This window comes from Pelophylax lessonae (genome assembly GCF_965119305.1).
Source record: "Pelophylax lessonae genome assembly, chromosome: 1".
Lineage (NCBI taxonomy): Eukaryota > Metazoa > Chordata > Amphibia > Anura > Ranidae > Pelophylax > Pelophylax lessonae.
This window is the reverse complement of record NC_138768.1, coordinates 116,200,266-116,223,813: the sequence shown is the minus strand read 5'-3', so window position 1 is coordinate 116,223,813 and position 23,548 is coordinate 116,200,266. Positions and strand designations below refer to the sequence as shown.

Sequence of the window (23,548 nt, the reverse complement as noted above, 5' to 3'; positions counted from 1 at the left end):
TTGGATATTTTTTATAAGAAAAAGTAGAAAATATCAGTTTTTCTCAATTTTAGTTTTTTTTTTTTTTTTTTTCATTTAGAATGCAAAAAATAAAAATCCTAGTGGTGATCATATACCACCAAAAAAAAGCCCTATTTGTGGGGAAAAAAAGGACATGCAATTTGATGGGGTACCGCATTGCATGACCGTGATATTACCAGTTAAAGTCATGCAGTGCCAAATTGCAAAAAAAATAATTGCGTGGTCATTAGGGGGTAAACAATCTGTTAATTCCGTTTATATCCCTGTGTATAACAACATTTTCTTCTTTCTCTCAGGCAAATGGGTACAGTTTCCTAAATATTGACCATGGACAGGCGGTGTCTTTGCTAAAGAAGTTTCAGAGCGCAGTAGAGCTGATTGTTTTACGGGACGGAGCCGTTTAACAGAAAGGACAATGAACTGAAAGCCAGCAATGCGTCAAGAGACTAATTAGTATATTTTTCTATGTATATAAGAGAAAAGCAACTTAGAAAAAAACATGCACTTGGAATTTTGATAAATAAGAAAACCTATTTGTACAGAAATGTATTGTGAAAATGTGTGGTTTAGGGGAGTAAACCACTGCATATAACGCAGCTGGGTCCCAAAGGCCTTGCTGCTCCAGTGTGAATGTTTGAGTAGTTTTGCCTACAAGAACAAACCTGTGTTGTTTTTGTACAGAATGTAGGTTTATTTTTGGACGACGTGTGTTACTAAACTCTGTAAGGTTAAAAAACATGAGCCTAAATTGTAGCGAGCAGGCGGAGGGGGGCGCCACCGCCTCTACTGTAGCTATATGTATATGCCTTTCTCTCTTCACACCTGGTATCACTTTTTTATTTTTTTTATTAATTTTAAAATTCAAAACCACTTGTGTCGAGATAGACTGAATCATGTTGTCTTTGCTATGTATACTCAGTGCTGGTGGGCGATAAAGCAAAGTGGCACTTTTTTTGGTTGGCTGGGTAATGTAGCCTTCTGTCCTATCTGGTATCCAGGGCCGTGTCCGATATAAGTGGTCTTCATTTAGAATATAGGGTCTCGTTATTGGTTTTTGTTTTTTTTATTCTAGGCACCAGTGGCTTTTTTTTTTTTATTTTAGGCACCAGTGGCTTTTTTTTTTTTTTTTTTCTAGGCACCAGTGGCTTTTTTTTTTTTTATTAAGAATTTCTGTATCAAGAATCTAAGCTCTTCGACATGTTTTAAGCACATTTTTTTAAATTAATTTTTCACATTTTTTTTAAATAGGAACAGAGATTATTTTATGGAACATGTGTTTACAATGTAATTTAAGAGATGCTTTATGCTAGGCCTGGGCGGTACTACAAAAATCCTGGCAGATTAAGCCTAGGCAAAGCAATCTATGTACATGGTGCCTGAGAGCGTTCTATTTTAAATTTATATTTCCAAAGTTAACAACCTTAATGGATCCTTCTTGAAATCCTCAGTTTTTTTTTTTTTCTTTCTGGATTGCGTTCCTCCACTGTCCCATACACTGAAGTGCCAAGTCTGTGATGGTGGTAGCTAGCTACCAGCAGCTTGCATGATGGTTTACGAAGCAAACCTGCCTGTGATTTCAACCACCACACAAGCTGATTTTACACCTGTATCATTTCTTTATCACATGGGACAGAGTGGCCTCTTGCCTTGCTAAATGTCATAGTGATTGGTGCTAGGTAACCAAAGTACGTGTGTAAAAAAAAAAAAAGTGACAGAAGGATTAATGAAAATAGCTGCAGGGTTTAGGAAGGGTCCCATGGACCTGTTGGTTTTTACTTAGTGGCAGCGATTGAAGGGCTCTTTCTACAGGGAACATTGAAATGTGAACTTCTAAGAACTAGAGTTATTAAAGGCTATCTATAACTATATACTGTTTTAGTGATTTACCACGAGCTGCCTTTGTTCCTTGTTAATGTAAATATGTTTTTATTTTTTCTTCTTTTATCTTTCACAAAGGAACATCATTCATGTCTATTTTTGTGTCTCTGGTGTAAATGGGTGGGGATTGCAGTGCTTCTTAAAGAAAAACATGGTTCATAAAGACCAGGGATAAGTGCCATAAATGACCAATAACTGTTTATTTTAGGGCTGTTTTCTTTTTTATTTGATCATCAGTTTCGACACTCTAACATTGTGTTACTTCAAATACATGTGGGTCACTAATACAGCCCAGGGGTGTCTATGTCCATTCTAGTGGTTAAATAAAGGCTATAATTTATTGACGGAGTAGCAGACACAAGCAATTACCAACGCTGATTGAGAAGTTTTAGCAAAGCAAGAGCAATATGTTTTATGTTTTCATTGCAAAGGGTCAAAGGCGATATTGCACTTGATTTTAAAAGTACTATGTTGTATGAATTTCCCCTATGTAATATAAGGCTTTACTGTAATGAAATAAACCATGACCTAGTGTACAAATCATCTCCTCTCAATTGAGTCAGCTACCTTCTGTATAGAACGATGCTTAGACTATCAGTTGACAAGCATCGAGTTATAATACCAAGACACAAGCTGTTGCTTCTATCTGAACCACGTCAATACTAATTAGACTGGGAAGGAACCAGCTCAATGTCTTAAGATAGCTGTCTCTGTTCTGAATAGGTAATGACACCTTTTTGTATACTCATTTATTTTTATTTTGTTACCTTTTCATAAGAGTCAACTATTTTGGAATATAACCACAGAAATTTTGCTGTATTTTGTTACAATGTACATGTTGAATGTGCTTAAACATGAGAAAATAGGAAATACAGACCTTCAAGATTTCATAATCTTTTTAAGCAGTTGACTAAAGAGGGGAACTTTTTATTTTTATTTTACATGGCATAAACATTTCATATGGGGGAGAGTCTAGTCTCCCTCATTATCATTTTAATAGTCGTTTTTATTACAATCAGTATGTAATGATTCACAACTTATACCATTGTACTTCACTGTGTGAGAGCACAATACATAACAATTTTAGGTGTAGTTGAAAATCCAAATGACTATGCATACCGGTGGATTTAATGCCTTGTGGAAATACTGTATATTTGCAATAGACTGACAGACTAACAATACAGTTGACGGTTACAGTGGTTCTGTTTTAAAAGGTGACTGTAATGGCGGTGTCTTACATTTAAAATAAGTTTTGAGCACATTAATCAGTCACTGAACCGAGGTGTAGGGTTGATGGGGCTGTCGAGAGACACTTCAGGTAACTTGCAACTGTTTTCCCTGTCTTTTGTTTGGTCTACCGCCTCAAATCGTGCATTCATTATTTAGTTTGTGCAAAATTTAATCTTATAGCCAAATGGGTGGAGCTGGTACAAAAGGGTGTCATTCTTGTGTGCCAATCTCTAAATACAGCTGTGCCCAGGAGACCCAAGTCACACGGGCAAGATTCCCTTATGGCCTGGAAAATGTAACTCTGATCCCTTTATCTTCAGTGGCAGAACCTGGGTTAGGGCATGTACAGACAAGTGCAAGGAAGGAGGACTTGGCGTTCATGTTTATATTGCCAAGCTCTCCCAGCCATCTGGCAGGCTGGAAATCTATTTCTATAATCTGAGGTGTTTAGAGTTGGCTTGATTCACTTTAAACTATGCACTTTGCAAGTGCAGTTGCACTCCTTTTCCCCAGAGTTTAGTGAATGTGGTGAAACTTCTCTTTGCAAGGAATACCCAATCAGGTACAAAGAAATTCAAAAAAGACTTTTTCCTTGCACGTGATTGGGTAATGGAAATCAGCAGAGCTTCACCACATTCACTAAGCTCTAGGGAAAATGAGTGCAACTGCACTTGCAAAGTGCATAGTTTATTTGCCTTTAGTGAATCAGCCCAATGAGTTATTAAAGTAAACCATGCCATTTCTATCGCTATCCCATCAAACAGGACATGTATAGAGAGGCTGTGGTAAGTTTGTTTATTGCTCCCTTTGCCCTCTCACAGTTGTTGGGCAATTCTCCAAGATAGCAGCTGTGAAAACTCAGACTGAAAAATCTTTTGAAGGGAATTTCAACTCTTAGAGTCTGGCTGCAAGAACAGCATATTTCTTTTTCCTATTACTGTACATGGAACTATTTTTCTATTCGCTAAATAAAGAATTCCAGCCAACAAAGACCAGAAGGATTAAGAGAGTTTTCACGGTTGTTATGTATGTATTGTTAGAGAGCTATGATATGATAGGGGGAGCAACAAAGGACTTTCAACAATCTTTATGCACAGATATTGTTAGATTTAGATAGCAAGAGTAATGACATGGCTACTTTAGGATGCAGGTTGATATACACTGCTGTTTTTCTTTTATACAGGAGCTTGATGGTTGTTTACTGCACTCATGTGTAAAAGCCCATATACAGATGTGAAAATTCCCAGTGTACAGGGAAATCAGCCAGCATGCACATACAATAAATGTGTATACTGGATGAAGGAAGAGCCTTCTGAAGATAAAATGGCCAGGGCATCCTAAGTAAGGTCATTGTTACCTTCTGTACCCAGTTCATCTTAAAAATGTCATTTCACACCTGCGGTATACTGCTTTTTTGATTAATGGTTAACATTGTTTCTCAAGTATCAGAAGGATTCACGCACCTTATGGATATAAAGCAAAAGTTTTATGGAAAGATATTTTTTAACAAAATATGAACTGCATATTTAAATAGGCTCTCTTCCAGAGGAGCCAGAGGTATCCTATAATGCAGTGTGGTGTGTGTATGTGTGTGTGTACGGTTTAATACTGTAACTTTGTGTACAGTGTACTATGGGTAATCAGGCCTCGGGCCTCATTTGTATAAACCCCAACTATGCAGAGATGCTCATTGTTGAACTATATATGCATCCAATGCACATCACACACCATCATTGTCTTGTAATCTAAGGTCAACGAAATTCAACTGCAAATCTCACTATTTATTATGTAAATAGCCTTTCTGTTTTTTTGGGTTTTTTTCTGATAATGAATATGTACATACTTTTAAGGCCTCCTATGGATTTGCAAAACATAGCAATAACGCAAAGACAAAACTCAAGCCCAGCTTTCTTGGTTAGGTATACTGTGCGGTTTTATTTTTCATGAAATCTTTCTTGTCAACAGCAATGTAATGTTTTAATGATCAGCATTTATTCTACATTCCAATTTTTTGTATATAAGTAAATTGTTTCTCAAGTAACACATGAAAATTAGAGAATAAACTAATGCTCTTACAGATGGTTGTGCAGTTATTCTTTTTTTAATACCGTCTGCTTTGAATTGTACCATTCTAAAACCACATTGTTTTACAGTATATTAGAAAGTGTGTATATGTGAAGGCTCTCGTTTATCCAGGTCATGATAAAACTAGTAGTATTCACATTCAACTGGACTTGTTCTGTAATATTTATTATGTTTCGCAGTTCAAGCAGCTTCTTCAACTTAAATGTGTCAAAAATATAACGCAGCATATATAGTCACATGGGTAACTCATTAACCACTTTAAGACAAGGCCTTTTCTGGAACTTTTTGTTTGCAAGTTTAATTTGTATTTTTTGCTAGAAAATTACTTAGAACCCCCAAACATATGTTTATTTTTAGCAGAGACCCTGGAGAATAAAATGGCGATAATTGCAATATTTTATGTCACACCGTATTTACTCAGCAGTCTTTCAAACGCAACTTTTCTTTTTTTTTAAAAAAAAATGCATATTTTTAGTACAAATCGACCAATTATCGGCAAAGCCGATATATCGAGGGCCGATTTGGACTTTCCCCGATATATCGTAATCGGCTTTTTATTTACCGATATTGCCGATATTTCAGGGAAAGTGCTTGTACTGGGGTGATGCCTGCAGCTAGAGGCATCACCCCAGTACCGGTGTCCATAGTCGACGGTCGGCTGTCTTGTAATGATAACCGATGCGGCTGAGAAGCCGCTCAGCTGTCATTCCAAGGAGTAGGAGGGAACGTCATCCCCCTGGGAGAACCGGGAATCCTACCTTCACCGCCGCGGTCTGACCCGGGTCTCTATTTCTTAGAATTCGGCGAAGTGATGTCATGACGCCGAATTCAAAAAGCTTACAGCATTCAAAACAGCCAAACTGCAGAGGAGGGGTTTGGGGTCTTTTAGACCCCCAGATCCCTCCACCACAGTACCTTTTTAGACATTAAAAAAAAAAAAATTTTAATGTCCGAAAATATCGGCCGATACCCGATGACCAAAATATCGGTATCGGTGGTAAAAAAAACGATATCAGTCGATCACTAATTTTTAGCACTGATTACTGTAGTAATGTCACTGGTACCCCCAAAAGTGTCAAAAATGTCAGTTAGGGGTCCGATCTGTCCGCCGCAATGTCGAAGTCCCACAAAAAATCACAGATCGCCGCCATTACTAGTAAAAAAAAAAAAACAATAAAAATGACATAAATCTTTCCCGTAGTTAGTAGACACAATAACGTTTCAAACCAATCAAAATACGCTTACTGCAATTTTCTTTATCAAAAATATGTAGCAGAAAACAAATTGGCCTAAAATGTTAAAAAATTTAGATTTTTACTTTTTTTTTTTTTTGGAATGTTATATAGCAGAAAGTGAAAAATATTATTTTTTTCAAAATTGTCACTCTTTTTTTGTTTATAGCGCAAAAAATAAAAATCGCACAGCTGACCAAATACCACCAAAAGAAAGCTTTATTTGTCTGAAAAAAAGACATCAATTTTATATGGGTACAGCGTCGCACGACCGTGCAATTTTCCGTTAAAGTAACGCAGTGCCGAATCGCAAAATAGGGCCTGGTCATTAAGCAGGAAAATCTTCCGGTCTTAAAGTGGTTAAAGCATGACATGTTGGGTATCTATTTACTCAGCGTAACATCTTTTACATTATACAAAAAAAATGGGCTAACTTTACTGTTTTGTTGTTTAATAAAAAAATGCATGTTACTGTAATAATGCCATCGGCAGGGAAGGAGTTAACAGTGTTGGTGATCAAGGGGTTAAATGTGACCCTAGGGGAGTGATTCTAACTGGGGGGGGGGGGGTTGGGCTTGTGAGATGACAATATAGCAGGATCACATGGTCTCTGTCATCATCTCAGGGAGAAGGAAGGACGGCTGTGTTTACATCAGCCATCCGTCCTTCTCTGTCAGCGGGGGGAGATCGTGGGTGTCAGGTGGCAATCGGAGCCTCCTGAAACACACTCGTCCCCTAGCCTCCTGAGAGCGAGCGACGTAGAGCTACGTAGTTTAACCCAGGAGCGGCTGCCTACCGCAGTAAATCTGCGGCGGAGGGTCGTTAAGTGGTTAAAATTGCGCACGCAACAAAATATATTACTTAAAAATCTCCATAGGGGATGCTTTAAAAAAATTTCCAGGTTACCCGTTAAGAGTTGGAGGTCTAGTGCTAGAATTATTGCTCTCGTTCTTACGATTGCAGCGATACCTTACGTGTGGTGCGAATATCGTTTACGTATGCGGGCGACGAGAGCTTCTGTGCGCAAGCACGGAGGGACGGGGCACTTTATTTATTTATTTTTCTCATTTATATTGCTTTTTATTTTACACTGTCCCTTTATTTTTTTTATCACTTTTATTCCTATTACAAGGAATGTAAACATCCCTTGTAATAGAAATAAGCATGACAGGCCCTCTTTATTCAGAGATCTGGGGTCAAAAAGACCCCAGATCTCTCATTTACCTTTAAAAGCAAAAATATAATTTTGCCTTTAAGGGGGAAATAAATATCTTTTTAAGTCCAAAAGGCGGAAGTGCCATCAGACGTCGCTTTGGTCCTCCAAGGGCATAGAGCCGAGTGGGGGCGATCTTACCCCCACTCGGCTTTCTGCCCAGGCATCTGACAGGATGAACTCCGGGCTAACCGACAGGTCTGGTAGGCTCGGAGACTACCCCCCGCTACCTCTAAAAGTTATCCTGGGACCACTTTTATCAGACGCAGAATCGCCCACAGTATAAAAAAAAAAACGTATGTAACGTCAAAGTAATGGCGTAGATGTACTATGGGCAGTTATCAAGCGGTTAATCCAATTATCATGAAATGTGCCAACGCAGATTGTAATGCTCTTGTGCAATCAACATTTCAGACACATTCCGTGGTGATTGGGTAAGGGTGACTGAGCTACTTGTGTGGATAAAAATCACTTTTAAAGAGTAGTTCAGAACAGTGGTGTTAATGTCATTATCTAAATAATGTATTTTTTAATACAGACTTACCTGTAAAATCCATTTCATGAAGTACATCACGAGACACAGAGCCATAAATCATAACATATGGGTTATATAGCAACCTATAGGTGAAGGACACTGGCAACCAATCAGAAAGGATGTCCCCCTATATAATCCCTCCCACACAGGAAGTACCTCAGTTTTGTAGCAAGCAGTATAGACCCCGTTGAAGCGGGGAGGGACCTCTGTGTCCCATTATGTACTTAAAGAATTGGATTTTACAGGTAAGTCTGTATTAAAAATTCATTATTCTTTTCGTACATCACGGGAGGACATAGAGCCATAAATCATAACATTTGGGATGTCCCAAATCAATGCATCTGGGGGGGCATTAAAAAATACCGCCATCTGACCACCAAAATGACTACACCGCTGCCTACAGAACACTGCGGTCAAATGCAGATTCGTCCTGGGACCTAACATCCACTCGATAGAAACAAGTGAATGTATGCACCGAGGACCAGGTCACGGCCTTGCAAACCTGAGCCATAGAGGTTTGATGGCGATGTGCCCAAGAGGCACTTTCTCCTCTGTTAGAATGTGCCTTTACAAGAAAAGGTGGCACCTTCCCTAGTAAGTCATACACCTGGCTAATAACCTGGCGAATCCAAAAAGAAATCCTAGAGTTAGATGCTGCCAACCCATTCTTGGGCCCTTCTGGCAGCACAAACAAGCTCTCAGTCTTTCAAATCCGAGCCAAGTTCTACAAGTACAACTTAAGTGCACGCATTACATCAAGGGAATGCAATAACTTTTCCACCTCTGAGTGAGGATTTGGAAAAAAGGAAGGTAGTACAATGTTCTGTTCCAAATGAAAGGCAGACACTACCTTGGGAAAAAAAAACCTGGGTGTGCATGTAGAATCACCCTATCTTGATGAAAAATCAAGAATGGCTCTTACAAGAAAGAGCTGCTAGTTCCGATACCCTTCTGGCCGAAGTTACTGCAATCAAAAAGACCAGTTTTCTGTTCAAAAGAACCAGGGGAACCTGTCCCAGAGGTTCAAAGGGCTGTTTTCTCTTACATCCTCTGACAGCCTGTTCAAGTTAGCCTTCACGAGTGGGTAATGCGCCTTTCTGAAGGAGTAGCCTAGGCAGTGAAAAGGTTAACAAACAAAAGCTTTTGCACATAAAACACCTCTAGGGGGCTGTTCCTCAGCTATTACCCATCATCCACTAGGTTCTGCTCTTCAGTTTTATGCTGCCTAGCATATGAGTAGGTCATAGGTTTACCTGCTGGGACCTATGTCTCAGGTTTTTTTTGTCTTTTTTAAAAAAAAGTTTTTTCTTTTTATTTCTTTCCTCACTCACTATCGCTAGTTAGTCAGAAGGATCCCTGGAGGACTACAAGCGACAGGGGCGCTGTGCGGTGCACACTGCCTAGATAGGGGGGGCTTTGTTGTATGTCTGGGGGGTAGCCTCTGAGGTGTCCCCACGGTGGCTAGGTCCCTGAGTTTGTGCTGTTTGGCGCTGTTCAATCGGCCGCCATTTTGGGTGAAGGCAGGCTATATCTGGCCTCATTGTGTGGGCAGCAGCTATTTTCTGTCTGTGGGTGCCGGTTTGGGCGCCATCTTTGTTGTGGGCGGCCGCCTAGTAACGGCGGTGGCCATTTTGAGTGCTTCTTCCCATATACTTTCATTAGACATTCATTGTATTGTGGCTCAGGGCATGGATCGGCCTCTAGTGCGGGCGGTCGCTTCTCCCTTCACTGCAGCAGCGTGTGTGAGGTGCTAGTGTGTACTGTCACTTTGGGGCTGTTTTTCCGGGGTTTTTTTCCTGCAAAACTGTTCTGTCTGTTGCTGTAGCAGTTTTAAAGGGGTCTCCACCGGCGGTGTAGATTTGTGGTGTGCACCGCGGGTACCGCCGATTTAAAGGGCCAGTGTCCTCAGTTTTTTTATTGCAAAATGGAGTCCCAGGATAGAAAATTCCCCACAGACATGTAGGTGCTTCAGGAACCCTGAACCCTCTTCCATGGCCTCCTTATCTGCAGCATTGGCGACCTTGGCGTCCAAGATTGGTCTGCTGCTGTCTGGACGCACTACTTAAAAACGGCCAATGTTTTTTCTGACTCAGAGCCTGCTTTGGTTGCCACGGACAATGTTTCCCCCTGAAGGGTCCCAGTCCTCACATTCAGATGGGATGGATTAGGGGTCCTCCTCCGCTGTGGCACGGGACCGCGCTATAGTGGATGCACTTTTTAGTACCGTCAGGGAGACTTAAAATATTGCTGCTGAGCCCACCCAGTCAGATTGGCGGGTTTCCTCCGGGTCCTGCAAAAGCCCAGGAGTCGGGTCAGGTTTTTTCCCTGCCCCGAGGAGTTTTCATGTAACCGTGTACGACCTATGGCGTAGCATCATGCTGACAGTGCCTGAGCGGTTTAATTACCGTTATCCCTTTGCGGATGCTGTGGGTAATTGTTGGATGGTGTCACCGAAGGTGGACCGCACTGTTTCTAGGTTGAATACATCCACGTTGATGCCCATGGAGGACTCCCCAGTGTTCATGGATCCGACGGATAGGCGCAGGGTGCCGCTTTCCCGCCACATATGTTTGGTGGCAGGCTTCCTGTTCATACCTAGGTTCGCTTCGGTGATGGTTTTCTCAAGCTATCACAGAATGGTCCACGGTGCTTAGGCGCACCTTGGTGGCGCAGGCGGTCTCTCCGACTGCCCTTGACCTGGCGAATCACGTGGCCCAGGCTGTGATGTACCTTTGTGATGCGGCCTTGGAGCGAGGCTCCTCTGATCGCGCGGTTCCTGAGGTTGGGGTCGCAATCCGTCGTTTTTTTGTGGCTGAACGTTGGTCGGCTGACCATGCTTCTTAGATGTCTGTGTCTGATGTCCCTTTTATGGGTTTTCGGCTTCTTGGGGATGCCTTGGATGCGTTGCTCATATCTCCCCACGCCAGGCGGGGTTCTTCCTTCCTTCACTTTGTGGGTCCCTTTGTGCCTCGGGCACGGGAAAGAGGTAAATCCTTCAAGGCCTCAGGCGGTCACAGGAAGCCATGGTCCGGGAAGCACATGACCGGTCAGGCCGGTTCACAGCCCAGTCTTCCTCCGACGCCGTCACCGGTTTCGGGGGCCGCCTGCGTTACTTTTCAGGAACCCTGGTTGTCCCTAATTCAGGGCGGGTGGGTTCACAAACTTCTTCCTTCAGGGTGCAAGATCGAGTTTCGTTCTCGCCCCGCAGACTGTTTTCTTTCCAATGTCCATCCGTTTCCCGATCAATGACATGATCTCAAGGGAGATGGTGGGAGAGCTTCTCGCCCGAGGAGTCATTGTGCCAGTCCCTCGGCGGGACTGGTTTCACGGGTTCTGTTCCAACCTATTAACGGTTCCCAGAAAAGAGAAAAGTGCGTCCGCTTCTCGACCTCAAGACTCTGACCCGCTTCATTCCGGATGGAATCCGTCCAGTCGGTAGTGCCATTGTTGAGTCCAGGGGGCTTCTGGTCTCCATTGACTTAAAGGATGCGTATCTGCTCCTCCCTATCTACGAGGGTCATCAGCGGTATCTTCGCTTCGCAGTGGCAGGGGAGCATTTTAGATTTGTGGCATTACCCTTTGGTCTCGCTTCGGCTCCCAGGGTGTTCACCGAGGTTTTTGGCTCCGGTCCAGGCTTTGCTGAGAGTGAAGGGGATTACGGTCTTGGTTATCTGGCTGACCACCTGTTGAGGGCGGGTTCCGCTCTGTCTAGCGATCTGACGGTCATGGTTCAGACGCTGCAGGAGTTCGGGTGTACCATCAACTTTCAGGTGTCAGCACTGACCCCGTCAGTTCATCTTGGTTGCCTGCGGATGGTCCTGGACACTCCGCTCATGCAAGGTTTTTTTCGCTCCCTGTAGGGCGAGGTTAGGTCCCTCTGGGACAACGATTTCCCCTCTTTACGGGCCTGCAGGCGGTCCCTGTGGCTGCTGGTTTCGGGCTTCGAAGCCATTCCGTTTGCTCAGTTCACAACGAGATCTCTGTAAGCAGGGGTTCTTGCCAGGTGGGCCAAAATCCTCTGTCGCTGGTCAAGAGGATATCTTTGAGCCACCTCACGAGGGTGGCCTTTTCGAGGTGACTCCTGTCGCCCACTCTGACACAAGGCAATTCTTTTCTGCCTATGCTGTGGACGGTGGTTACCACGGATGCCAGCCTGTCGGGCTGGGATGGAGTTCGGGGCACGCTTTGTGCCCAGGGGACGTGGTCGGCGGAAGGATCCTCCTTGCCGTTATACCATCTTGGAGCTCCGAGCAATCAAGCTCTGATTGTTCCTTGGTTGCCTCGGCTTGGGGATCGCCCAATTCGTGTTCAATCGGACATCGCCACAGCGGTGGCGTCATACACCTAAGTGGGCACCAAGAGTGCCCGGGCGGCCAGGGTAGTGGTCGTGATCCTATTTTGGGCTGAGTTGCGCATTTTAGCGATTTCGGCTGTTCACCTTCCGGGAATGGAGCACTGGCAGGTGGACCATCTTCGTCGCCAGTCCTTGGACCAGGGGGAATGGTCCCTTCTTCCGGAGGTGTTTCGCCTCCTGTGTGCCTGGTGGGGGACTCTGGACGTTGCTTTGTTCGCGTCCCATCTCAACATGGAGGTGGGTAGGTTCGTGACCTGAACCCGCGATCCTCTGGCAGACGCCACGGACGTGTTGGTGGTGCCCTGGCACCAGTATCGGCTGATTCGGGCCTTCCCTCCAATTCGACTGCTGTCCAGGTTCCTTCGCTAGTTGGCGTCGGAAAGGGTATGGGTAACTGGTGGTGGCCCCAGACTGGCCTTGTCGGTCTTGGTACGCAGACCTCGGGCAGTTGGTTGTCAAGCCGCCCTGGCGGCTTCCGCTGTGAGACTTTCTACTGTCTCCAGGGCTGATATTCCATCCTGTTTTACAGTCTCTGGCTTTGACGGCCTGGTTGTTAAACGCCAAGTTTCGAGAGGACAGGGTCTCTCGGATGCTGTTATTCCTGCCTTACTGAAGGCTCGGAAAACTACCTCCAGGAAGATTTCCCTCTGCCTAGAAGCCGTATGTTGCCTGGTATCACGTACCTGGTGCTGAAGGCCAATGGAGAGAGAGGGCTTCCCTTGCGGCTAAGTTCCAGACCCCCCTGAGGATGAGAACAGGAGAGGTCAGGCCCAAAGTAGCACGGGTCGCCTGCTGGACTGTGTGCAGAAGGATCCAGAGTACAGCTGGAGTGGCATCAGCAGACAGGTGGCGCCCGTGAGGTGTTTGCAGGACTTGGATAATGCTGAGACTGGAACGTGGTCAGGTGGATAGCCAAGATCAGGAGACAGGTGGATATCAGAGCAAGCGTAGTCAGGTGGATAGCCGAGGTCAAACACAGGAAGCAATCAGGAGACAGGACAAGCCGGGTCGGTAACAGGAACTGGAATATCACAGGGATAACACACTGGAGGAGCCGAAGATCAACCAGCAACTAAAATCACTGGCATGCTTCCTTATATAGGCCCAGGTAAATTGCTGGTAGTGCTGCTGGGTCCTAAAGTCCTTCTGCGAAGTTGCTGATAGCGCTGCTGTGTCCTAGAGCCCTTCTCCTGGTGTTTGTGCCCTGACAGTGCCCCCCCCCCCCCTGACGGGCAGCCTCCGGATGCCCATTTGGGCAATTTTCTCTGGGTGTTTGTCCTGAAACTCTTGGAGTAGCCTGGGGGCATGTACATTGGCTTCAGGTTCCCATGAGCTTTCTTCGGGTGGATACCCTTTCCATTTAATTAAGAACTGGGTTTGTCTCCCTCACTTCCTGCAGTCCAGGATTGCTTCCACCTCGAATTCTGTGTCCTCACCAATCGTCACTGGCGGCGGAGGTGGCTTTGCTCTCCCTGGAAATGGATCTGGAACAGTTGGTTTAAGCAAGGAGATGTGAAAAACCGGATGGATCCTATATGAGTCAGGCAAAGATAGTTTGTAAACCACTGGGTTAATTTCCCATTTGATCTGAAAGGGCCCAATATACCTTGGCCCTAGCTTCCGTGAAGGGCAGGCCAATTTCAGATTGGCAGTAGACAGCCACACTTTGTGCCCAACCTTGAAGGAAAGATTTTCCCTCCGTTTCCAATCAAAGTGTTTTTTGTAATCCACTTGGGCTTTCTGTATGGACTCCCGGAGGACCTGATAATTGTTTTGAATGAAAACAAGTCTGTCTTGCAAGGTGGGTACTGAAGTTTCAGGCATGATTTCAGGCAGGGCAGCAGGGTGGAATCCATAATTAGCCCAGAATGGGGACTGGTTTGTAGCTGAATGGACAGAGTTATTATAGGCAAATTCCGCCAGTGGAAACAGGGATGCCCAGTCATCTTGGGAAAAAGCTGAAAAGCATCGGAGGTATTGCTCGAGGGTTTGGTTAGTGCGTTCCGTTTGCCCATTACTTTGGGGATGGTAGGCAGATAATAGGCAGAGTTCCACTTCCAAGGCTTTACAAAGGGCTCTCCAAAACCTAGAGGTGAATTGCACCCCCCGATCCGAAACAATGTTCTTTGGTAGTCCATGAAGTCTTATGATATCCTTGATAAATGTGTGAGCGGTTTCCGTACCAATCATTGGTATGACGTGGGCCATTTTTGATAATCGGTCTACCACAAGCAGGATGGTCGTGAATCTTTCAGAGGGAGGAAGATCAACAAACTCCATCGAAATCATTTCCCAGGGGCGATTAGGGATAGGCAAGGGTCCTAATAACCCCCAGGCTTTGACTTTGTCGCTTTTGCTATGTAGACATATCGTGCATAACTTGACGTAGGATCTACAGTCCCGACTGAGGTTAGGCCACCAAAAGGACCCCTAAATGAGCTCGTTATTTTTACGGGCCCCAAAGTGCCCTGCAAGTTGGTGGTCGTGGGATGCCCTGAGAACCAGAGACCTAGCTTCTTGAGGTACAAAGATTTTGTCCTGGTGCCAAAGTAATCCACTCTGCCTCCTTAACGAGTCATGTTCGGATTTGGGGCACGATAGAGAAGCTTGTTCAATGGATGCCTTTAGGTTGGGTTGAATCAGCAAAAGATTTTGGGCAGATAAGATAGTGCTTGGAGGAGCACATTCAGTAGATTCGGGGAACATCCTGGACAGGGCATCGGCTTTCCCATTTTTGGAACCTGGGCGGTATGTCAAGTGGAAATTAAATCTTGAAAAGAAAAGAATAAGGCCCACCTGGCTTGTCGAGATCTTGGGCGTTTTGCAAATCTTAAATATTCCAAATTTTTGTGATCTGTGAAGATCATAATTGGATGGTTAGCGCCCTCCAGCAGGTACCTCCATTCTTCGAGAGCGACTTTAATTACCAGGAGCTCTCTATCACCCACATCATAGTTTCTTTCGACCTGATTCAGTTTGCTGGAGCAAAAGACTACTGGGTGAAGCAGGGCCTTTGGGCCCTGACGCTGAGAGAGCACGGCTCCCGTAGCTACTTCAGATGCGTCCACCTCAAGGACAAAGGGAAGAGCTGGGTCAGGATGTTGCAACACAGGAGCAGAGGTGAAGAGAGCCTTCAGTTTTTCAAAAGTCGCTTGAGAATCTTGGTTCCAGGAGAAGCGTGAGTGCAGGCGAGTGAGCTGGGTGATCGGGGGGATTAATAGTCGAGAAATTCCAAAGAAATTTCCTATAAAATTTAGCGAAGCCCACGAACCTCTGGACCCCTTGTCAGAAGGTGCAGGCCACTCCAAGATTGCTGATACCTTCTGAGGATCCATGGAAATCCCTTTCGTGGAGATTGAGTCCTAGGAACTGGATAGATTTTCTCGAACTCACACTTTTCTGCTTTAGCATATAAGCCATGGAATGTTGCGGGGGCATTACATAGCCAGAAAGGCATCACAAGGTACTCAAAGTGACCAAAGCGTGTTCGGAAGGTGGTCTTCCACTCATCACCTTCCCTAATACGAACCAGGTTATAGGCCTCCCGTAAGTCCAACTTTGTGAAAACCTGGGCTGTTCGGAATCTTTGGAATAACTCGGGGACGAGAGGGAGTGGGTATCTGTTCTTGATAGTAATTTTATTAAGGTCCCTATAATCAATACATGGTCTGAGAGAACGATCCTTCTTCTCTACTAAGAAAATGCCGGCTCCAGCAAGTGACGAGGAAGGGCGGATGAATCCTTTGGCAAGGTTTTCATCTATATATTGTCGGAGGGCCTCCAGCTCGGATAAAGGAAAGATGCGCCCGAAGGGTACTTCTGCTCCAGGTAGCAACTCAATTGGGCAGTCGTAGGACCGATGTGGGGGCAAGGCATCGGCACCTCTTTTGTCAAACACGTCAAGGTAGACTGAAGGAACAGCATGACAGGGATCCAGTGTAGGTTGAACGGAGAGACACACTGAAGAGTTGACAGGCGTGGGGACGCCACAGTGTTGATGAAAGTAGGAAGATGAGAAGATGATTTCTCCCTTGGGCGAATCAATTTGCGGGTTGTGGGCCCGTAGCCAGGGTATCCCTAGAATGGCTGGGAATATAGGAGACCTGATGACATCAAAGTGGAGGAATTCCCGATGGCCGGCTTCTGTTGTGGCAAGGACAGGGATAGTCTCCTGAGTGACTGGTCCAGAGCTAGGAGCAGTGCCATCTGCTAAATGTACATCAAGTCTTTGTTCCTTCAGTTTCAGGGGTATGCGAAAGTTCTTGGCTAGGTTGATGTCCAGGAAGCAACTACAGGCTCCAGAGTCAATGATCGCCCGCAGCTTTACTTCCTTTCCATCCACCTGCAGAGAGATGGGGAGAATTAAATGAGTGGATATAGTCCCAGACAACTGGAGGTATGAGGGGCGTGGAAGGCTGGACTTACTTGGGCGAACAGGACAACTGCGAAGGAAGTGGCCCGAAGCCCCACAGTATAGACACAAGTTATCTTGTCTGTGTGCTCTCTCTTCAGGGGTTAAAGCAGGGCGGAGTAGGCCAATTTGCATGGGTTCTCCATCGGATGTATTCATGGACTGGGGAACACAGACTGGGAGTGTTAACTAAAACACCTTAACTAAAAAGGCTATGTCAACAGCACCCATAGTTTGTAGCTGAAAAGGGTTATATTCCTTCAAGAAACATGTTCGAGGCAAAAACATCATGACCATTGATTTGTAAGGCTAAAGATGCTTCACACAGGGATTTTAAAAAGTCGCACTCAGTGAAATGACAGCCTTAAAAATCCCCAAGATTAGTCTCCATACATTTACCCTATGTGACATTAAAATAGAAATTTCATTTTTTGTTTCATCTGTTTTTAGTCATTATTTTCCAAGAATAAAAAAAAAAGAGAACAATACAAAGCAGAGTGGTGACCGTTCCTTGCAAAGCTCTGTACAAATATCACAGAGGATACACAAGGTAGGGGGGACCTGAAAAGACCATTACAAATGAAGGGATTTGTCCATAGAGTCTCATCCTTAGATTGTAAGCTCCTTGAGGGTAGGGAGGGACTGATGTGAATGTACAATGTATATGTAAAATGCTGAGTAAATTGACAGCGCTATATAAGTACCTGAAATAAATAAAATAAATATGGTGGGAGTATGAGGGGTTATACTAGACTGTGTTTACAGCTTTTGTTTCCCAGTGACCAATCTCCTGAAGAAAGCAGATTCATCCAATATACCTAAATACTTCATGCTATAGGAGCTTTACAGTAAGTGAAAAAATGCTATTTTTCTTACCATGAGGGAAGTTCTCTTAAAGTACAGAAAAGTTGAGGTGTACAGCAAGAGAATAACAGGTCATGTGATTTACCAAGAAGGGTGAGCTACAGTTTTTAGCTATTTCCGAAATATTTGATAATTATACTCCTCACTATTTTCATTAAAAAGAGTGTCACTTTGCCCATTAAAACTCAATTCACCCCGGGGGTATGGAGTGGGGCAAGGAGTGTGGCTGTGGCTTGCTAGAGCTCCTGGAGCACGTCCTGCATACAGGCTTAAAGTAAAGGCCCGTACACACGTATCGATTGTCGGCCATAAATATTCGTCCGCCGACCGATCGGCCGATTGTCGGCTTGTTAGTATGATGCTTCCGACAACCGACTGCGACTTTTCGGCCGAACAGAATCTGGTGTGCAAGCTATAAAATTTTTGTTGGCCGTCACCAGAACGGCCGATTGTTCGCCAGTCAGTACAGACTAACAGCAGATGAGCAAGACTGGGCATGCTCAGAGAAGAAAAAACACACGGAAAGTTAACCATCACATGGCATCACTTCTGCAGTCGGCTGTTGTTGGCCGACAAAATTCGTGTGCAGTCTTTAGCACTTTTCAACTGACAGGACAGCACCGGACAAAAGACGGCCGATCGCTCGGCCAACATTCGGTACGTGTGTACGGGGCTTTACGGCCCAAAGCAGCGGTGACCTCCTCACGGCAGTATGTGGAATCCTCAGGCTCGACACCATTGGGAAGAGGAAGATGCGGACCTGTCCCCGCAAGCTGACCGACTTCTTCCAGAGTGTCGGCTCCTCACCAGCCCAAGATGGCCCCTGCCTCACCACACTCCCCTGTGTCCTCTGCGAGCAGCTCTCCTCACTACCAGAAACAGCGTGGAAACTCACAGCGGAGATCACCCTCAACATCTCCTCATATACACAGTATGGGTTCCCTGCTCGCCATCAGCTGTCATCTAAAAGCTCCTACTTAGCTCCCCTGCGTGACTCAGGGGAGCACCGGTTTCCTAATAATTCTACTGAGGACACTAGAGAGCTTGCAGACCCCATTGAAAACTACCCCACAATGGGTCAGCCTATTTTGGATACTACCCTAAAGGACATGTTAGTGTCTCTGAGTGGAACATTGCATTCGGTGACAAATCGTATAGCCCAGTAGTAATCGCTAAATAAAAGATGTACCACTCCTGCATTGATTGCAGAATTATAGAACTGCCATGATGAATTATGTAAATTGCTGCTCTTGGAGCAAGAGAAAAGTCTCAAATGCCTAAAGGCGGTGCATTACTCACAGAGTAATAAAGCTGGTAAACTCTTATCCAGACAAATAAGAGTCCGGCAGTCCAAATTTTAAATTCCTTATTTACTATACCCTACGAGTAACTCTAAAATAATCCACCCTAAAGAGGTAGCAAGTTAATTTATGGAGTACTACAAATCTCTGCACAACCTAAATAAAGATAGCTCTACTCCCCATCCAACCTCAGAACTAATAAAAACATTTTTAGAGTCAATCAACCTTCCAACTGTAGATCACCCTACTCTGGAGAGGCTTAATACCCCTTTTACTGAACTGGAAATAGGTAGAGTGATAAATTCCTTAGGCAATAATAAGTCACCAGGCGCTGATGGCTTCTCAGCGGAATATTATAAGGGCGTTAAGGACATCTTGTCGCCAAACCTAGATATGTTTAAGGAAGCAGTTGATACTTGTGAATTCCCACAGGAGATGTTACAGGCTATAGTAGGGACTCTACCCAAACCAGGTAAGGAGCCCAATTGCCCCTAAAATTTCTGTCCTATCTCCCTCCTTAACACTGATCTAAAGATTTATGTGAAGGTCCTGGCCAACCAGATGATGTAACCCCTGCTCTAATTGCATTTTATCAGGGGGGATTTGTTAAAAGGCGAATGCTGAATCTAATTAAAATTGCTGAATCCCCTAAGATCCCAGCCATTCTCCTAACACTTGATGCAGAAAAAGCATTTGATAGGGTCCACTGGGGTTATTTACAAGCCGTATTCGGTAAATTTGGTTTCAAAGGCCCTACACGTTCAGCCATTTGGCCAGGGCCAGGGCACTTCCTATAGGCGAGGTAGGCGATGACCTAGAGCGCACATCAGCTGGGGGCAGGTGGCCATTCTTGTATATACTGACACCATCTCCTACTCCTTGTTGTGTTCCAAACACTGCTCTCTGAGCCAGCTCGGTTGTCTGAGCTCAGCTCAGAAAGGTATCCTACTATAAACTTAATGTCGCCAAATGTTTTCATCTATATATTGTCGGAGGGCCTCCAGCTCGGATAAAGGAAAGATGCGCCCGAAGGGTACTTCTGCTCCAGGTAGCAACTCAATTGGGCAGTCGTAGGACCGATGTGGGGGCAAGGCATCGGCACCTCTTTTGTCAAACACGTCAAGGTAGACTGAAGGAACAGCATGACAGGGATCCAGTGTAGGTTGAACGGAGAGACACACTGAAGAGTTGACAGGCGTGGGGACGCCACAGTGTTGATGAAAGTAGGAAGATGAGAACATGATTTCTCCCTTGGGCGAATCAATTTGCGGGTTGTGGGCCCGTAGCCAGGGTATCCCTAGAATGGCTGGGAATATAGGAGACCTGATGACATCAAAGTGGAGGAATTCCCGATGGCCGGCTTCTGTTGTGGCAAGGACAGGGATAGTCTCCTGAGTGACTGGTCCAGAGCTAGGAGCAGTGCCATCTGCTAAATGTACATCAAGTCTTTGTTCCTTCAGTTTCAGGGGTATGCGAAAGTTCTTGGCTAGGTTGATGTCCAGGAAGCAACTACAGGCTCCAGAGTCAATGATCGCCCGCAGCTGTACTTCCTTTCCATCCACCTGCAGAGAGATGGGGAGAATTAAATGAGTGGATATAGTCCCAGACAACTGGAGGTATGAGGGGCGTGGAAGGCTGGACTTACTTGGGCGAACAGGACAACTGCGAAGGAAGTGGCCCGAAGCCCCACAGTATAGACACAAGTTATCTTGTCTGTGTGCTCTCTCTTCAGGGGTTAAAGCAGGGCGGAGTAGGCCAATTTGCATGGGTTCTCCATCGGATGTATTCATGGACTGGGGAACACAGACTGGGAGTGTTAACTAAAACACCTTAACTAAAAAGGCTATGTCAACAGCACCCATAATTTGTAGCTGAAAAGGGTTATATTCCTTCAAGAAACATGTTCGAGGCAAAAACATCATGACCATTGATTTGTAAGGCTAAAGATGCTTCACACAGGGATTTTAAAAAGTCGCACTCAGTGAAATGACAGCCTTAAAAATCCCCAAGATTAGTCTCCATACATTTACCCTATGTGACATTAAAATAGAAATTTCATTTTTTGTTTCATCTGTTTTTAGTCATTATTTTCCAAGAATAAAAAAAAAAGAGAACAATACAAAGCAGAGTGGTGACCGTTCCTTGCAAAGCTCTGTACAAATATCACAGAGGATACACAAGGTAGGGGGGACCTGAAAAGACCATTACAAATGAAGGGATTTGTCCATAGAGTCTCATCCTTAGATTGTAAGCTCCTTGAGGGTAGGGAGGGACTGATGTGAATGTACAATGTATATGTAAAATGCTGAGTAAATTGACAGCGCTATATAAGTACCTGAAATAAATAAAATAAATATGGTGGGAGTATGAGGGGTTATACTAGACTGTGTTTACAGCTTTTGTTTCCCAGTGACCAATCTCCTGAAGAAAGCAGATTCATCCAATATACCTAAATACTTCATGCTATAGGAGCTTTACAGTAAGTGAAAAAATGCTATTTTTCTTACCATGAGGGAAGTTCTCTTAAAGTACAGAAAAGTTGAGGTGTACAGCAAGAGAATAACAGGTCATGTGATTTACCAAGAAGGGTGAGCTACAGTTTTTAGCTATTTCCGAAATATTTGATAATTATACTCCTCACTATTTTCATTAAAAAGAGTGTCACTTTGCCCATTAAAACTCAATTCACCCCGGGGGTATGGAGTGGGGCAAGGAGTATGGCTGTGGCTTGCTAGAGCTCCTGGAGCACGTCCTGCATACAGGCTTAAAGTAAAGGCCCGTACACACGTATCGATTGTCGGCCATAAATATTCGTCCGCCGACCGATCGGCCGATTGTCGGCTTGTTAGTATGATGCTTCCGACAACCGACTGCGACTTTTCGGCCGAACAGAATCTGGTGTGCAAGCTATAAAATTTTTGTTGGCCGTCACCAGAACGGCCGATTGTTCGCCAGTCAGTACAGACTAACAGCAGATGAGCAAGACTGGGCATGCTCAGAGAAGAAAAAACACACGGAAAGTTAACCATCACATGGCATCACTTCTGCAGTCGGCTGTTGTTGGCCGACAAAATTCGTGTGCAGTCTTTAGCACTTTTCAACTGACAGGACAGCACCGGACAAAAGACGGCCGATCGCTCGGCCAACATTCGGTACGTGTGTACGGGGCTTTACGGCCCAAAGCAGCGGTGACCTCCTCACGGCAGTATGTGGAATCCTCAGGCTCGACACCATTGGGAAGAGGAAGATGCGGACCTGTCCCCGCAAGCTGACCGACTTCTTCCAGAGTGTCGGCTCCTCACCAGCCCAAGATGGCCCCTGCCTCACCACACTCCCCTGTGTCCTCTGCGAGCAGCTCTCCTCACTACCAGAAACAGCGTGGAAACTCACAGCGGAGATCACCCTCAACATCTCCTCATATACACAGTATGGGTTCCCTGCTCGCCATCAGCTGTCATCTAAAAGCTCCTACTTAGCTCCCCTGCGTGACTCAGGGGAGCACCGGTTTCCTAATAATTCTACTGAGGACACTAGAGAGCTTGCAGACCCCATTGAAAACTACCCCACAATGGGTCAGCCTATTTTCGATACTACCCTAAAGGACATGTTAGTGTCTCTGAGGGGAACATTGCATTCGGTGACAAATCGTATAGCCCAGTAGTAATCGCTAAATAAAAGATGTACAACTCCTGCATTGATTGCAGAATTATAGAACTGCCATGATGAATTATGTAAATTGCTGCTCTTGGAGCAAGAGAAAAGTCTCAAATGCCTAAAGGCGGTGCATTACTCACAGAGTAATAAAGCTGGTAAACTCTTATCCAGACAAATAAGAGTCCGGCAGTCCAAATTTTAAATTCCTTATTTACTATACCCTACGAGTAACTCTAAAATAATCCACCCTAAAGAGGTAGCAAGTTAATTTATGGAGTACTACAAATCTCTGCACAACCTAAATAAAGATAGCTCTACTCCCCATCCAACCTCAGAACTAATAAAAACATTTTTAGAGTCAATCAACCTTCCAACTGTAGATCACCCTACTCTGGAGAGGCTTAATACCCCTTTTACTGAACTGGAAATAGGTAGAGTGATAAATTCCTTAGGCAATAATAAGTCACCAGGCGCTGATGGCTTCTCAGCGGAATATTATAAGGGCGTTAAGGACATCTTGTCGCCAAACCTAGATATGTTTAAGGAAGCAGTTGATACTTGTGAATTCCCACAGGAGATGTTACAGGCTATAGTAGGGACTCTACCCAAACCAGGTAAGGAGCCCAATTGCCCCTAAAATTTCTGTCCTATCTCCCTCCTTAACACTGATCTAAAGATTTATGTGAAGGTCCTGGCCAACCAGATGATGTAACCCCTGCTCTAATTGCATTTTATCAGGGGGGATTTGTTAAAAGGCGAATGCTGAATCT

The 23,548-nt window shown here is 44.7% G+C and overlaps 1 protein-coding gene across 1 annotated transcript in view; it reads left to right on the top strand.

Annotated features, from left to right (window-relative positions):
- The window catches only part of ERBIN (erbb2 interacting protein), a 277,776-nt gene extending 276,661 nt beyond the window's left edge, over positions 1-1,115 (top strand). Inside the window, exon 27 of the mRNA XM_082263628.1 lies at positions 318-1,115. Coding sequence (XP_082119754.1) covers positions 318-425 — 108 coding nt within the window. The 3' untranslated portion in view covers positions 426-1,115. The remainder of the gene's footprint in view (positions 1-317) is intronic.
- Positions 1,116-23,548: the final 22,433 nt, after the last annotated feature.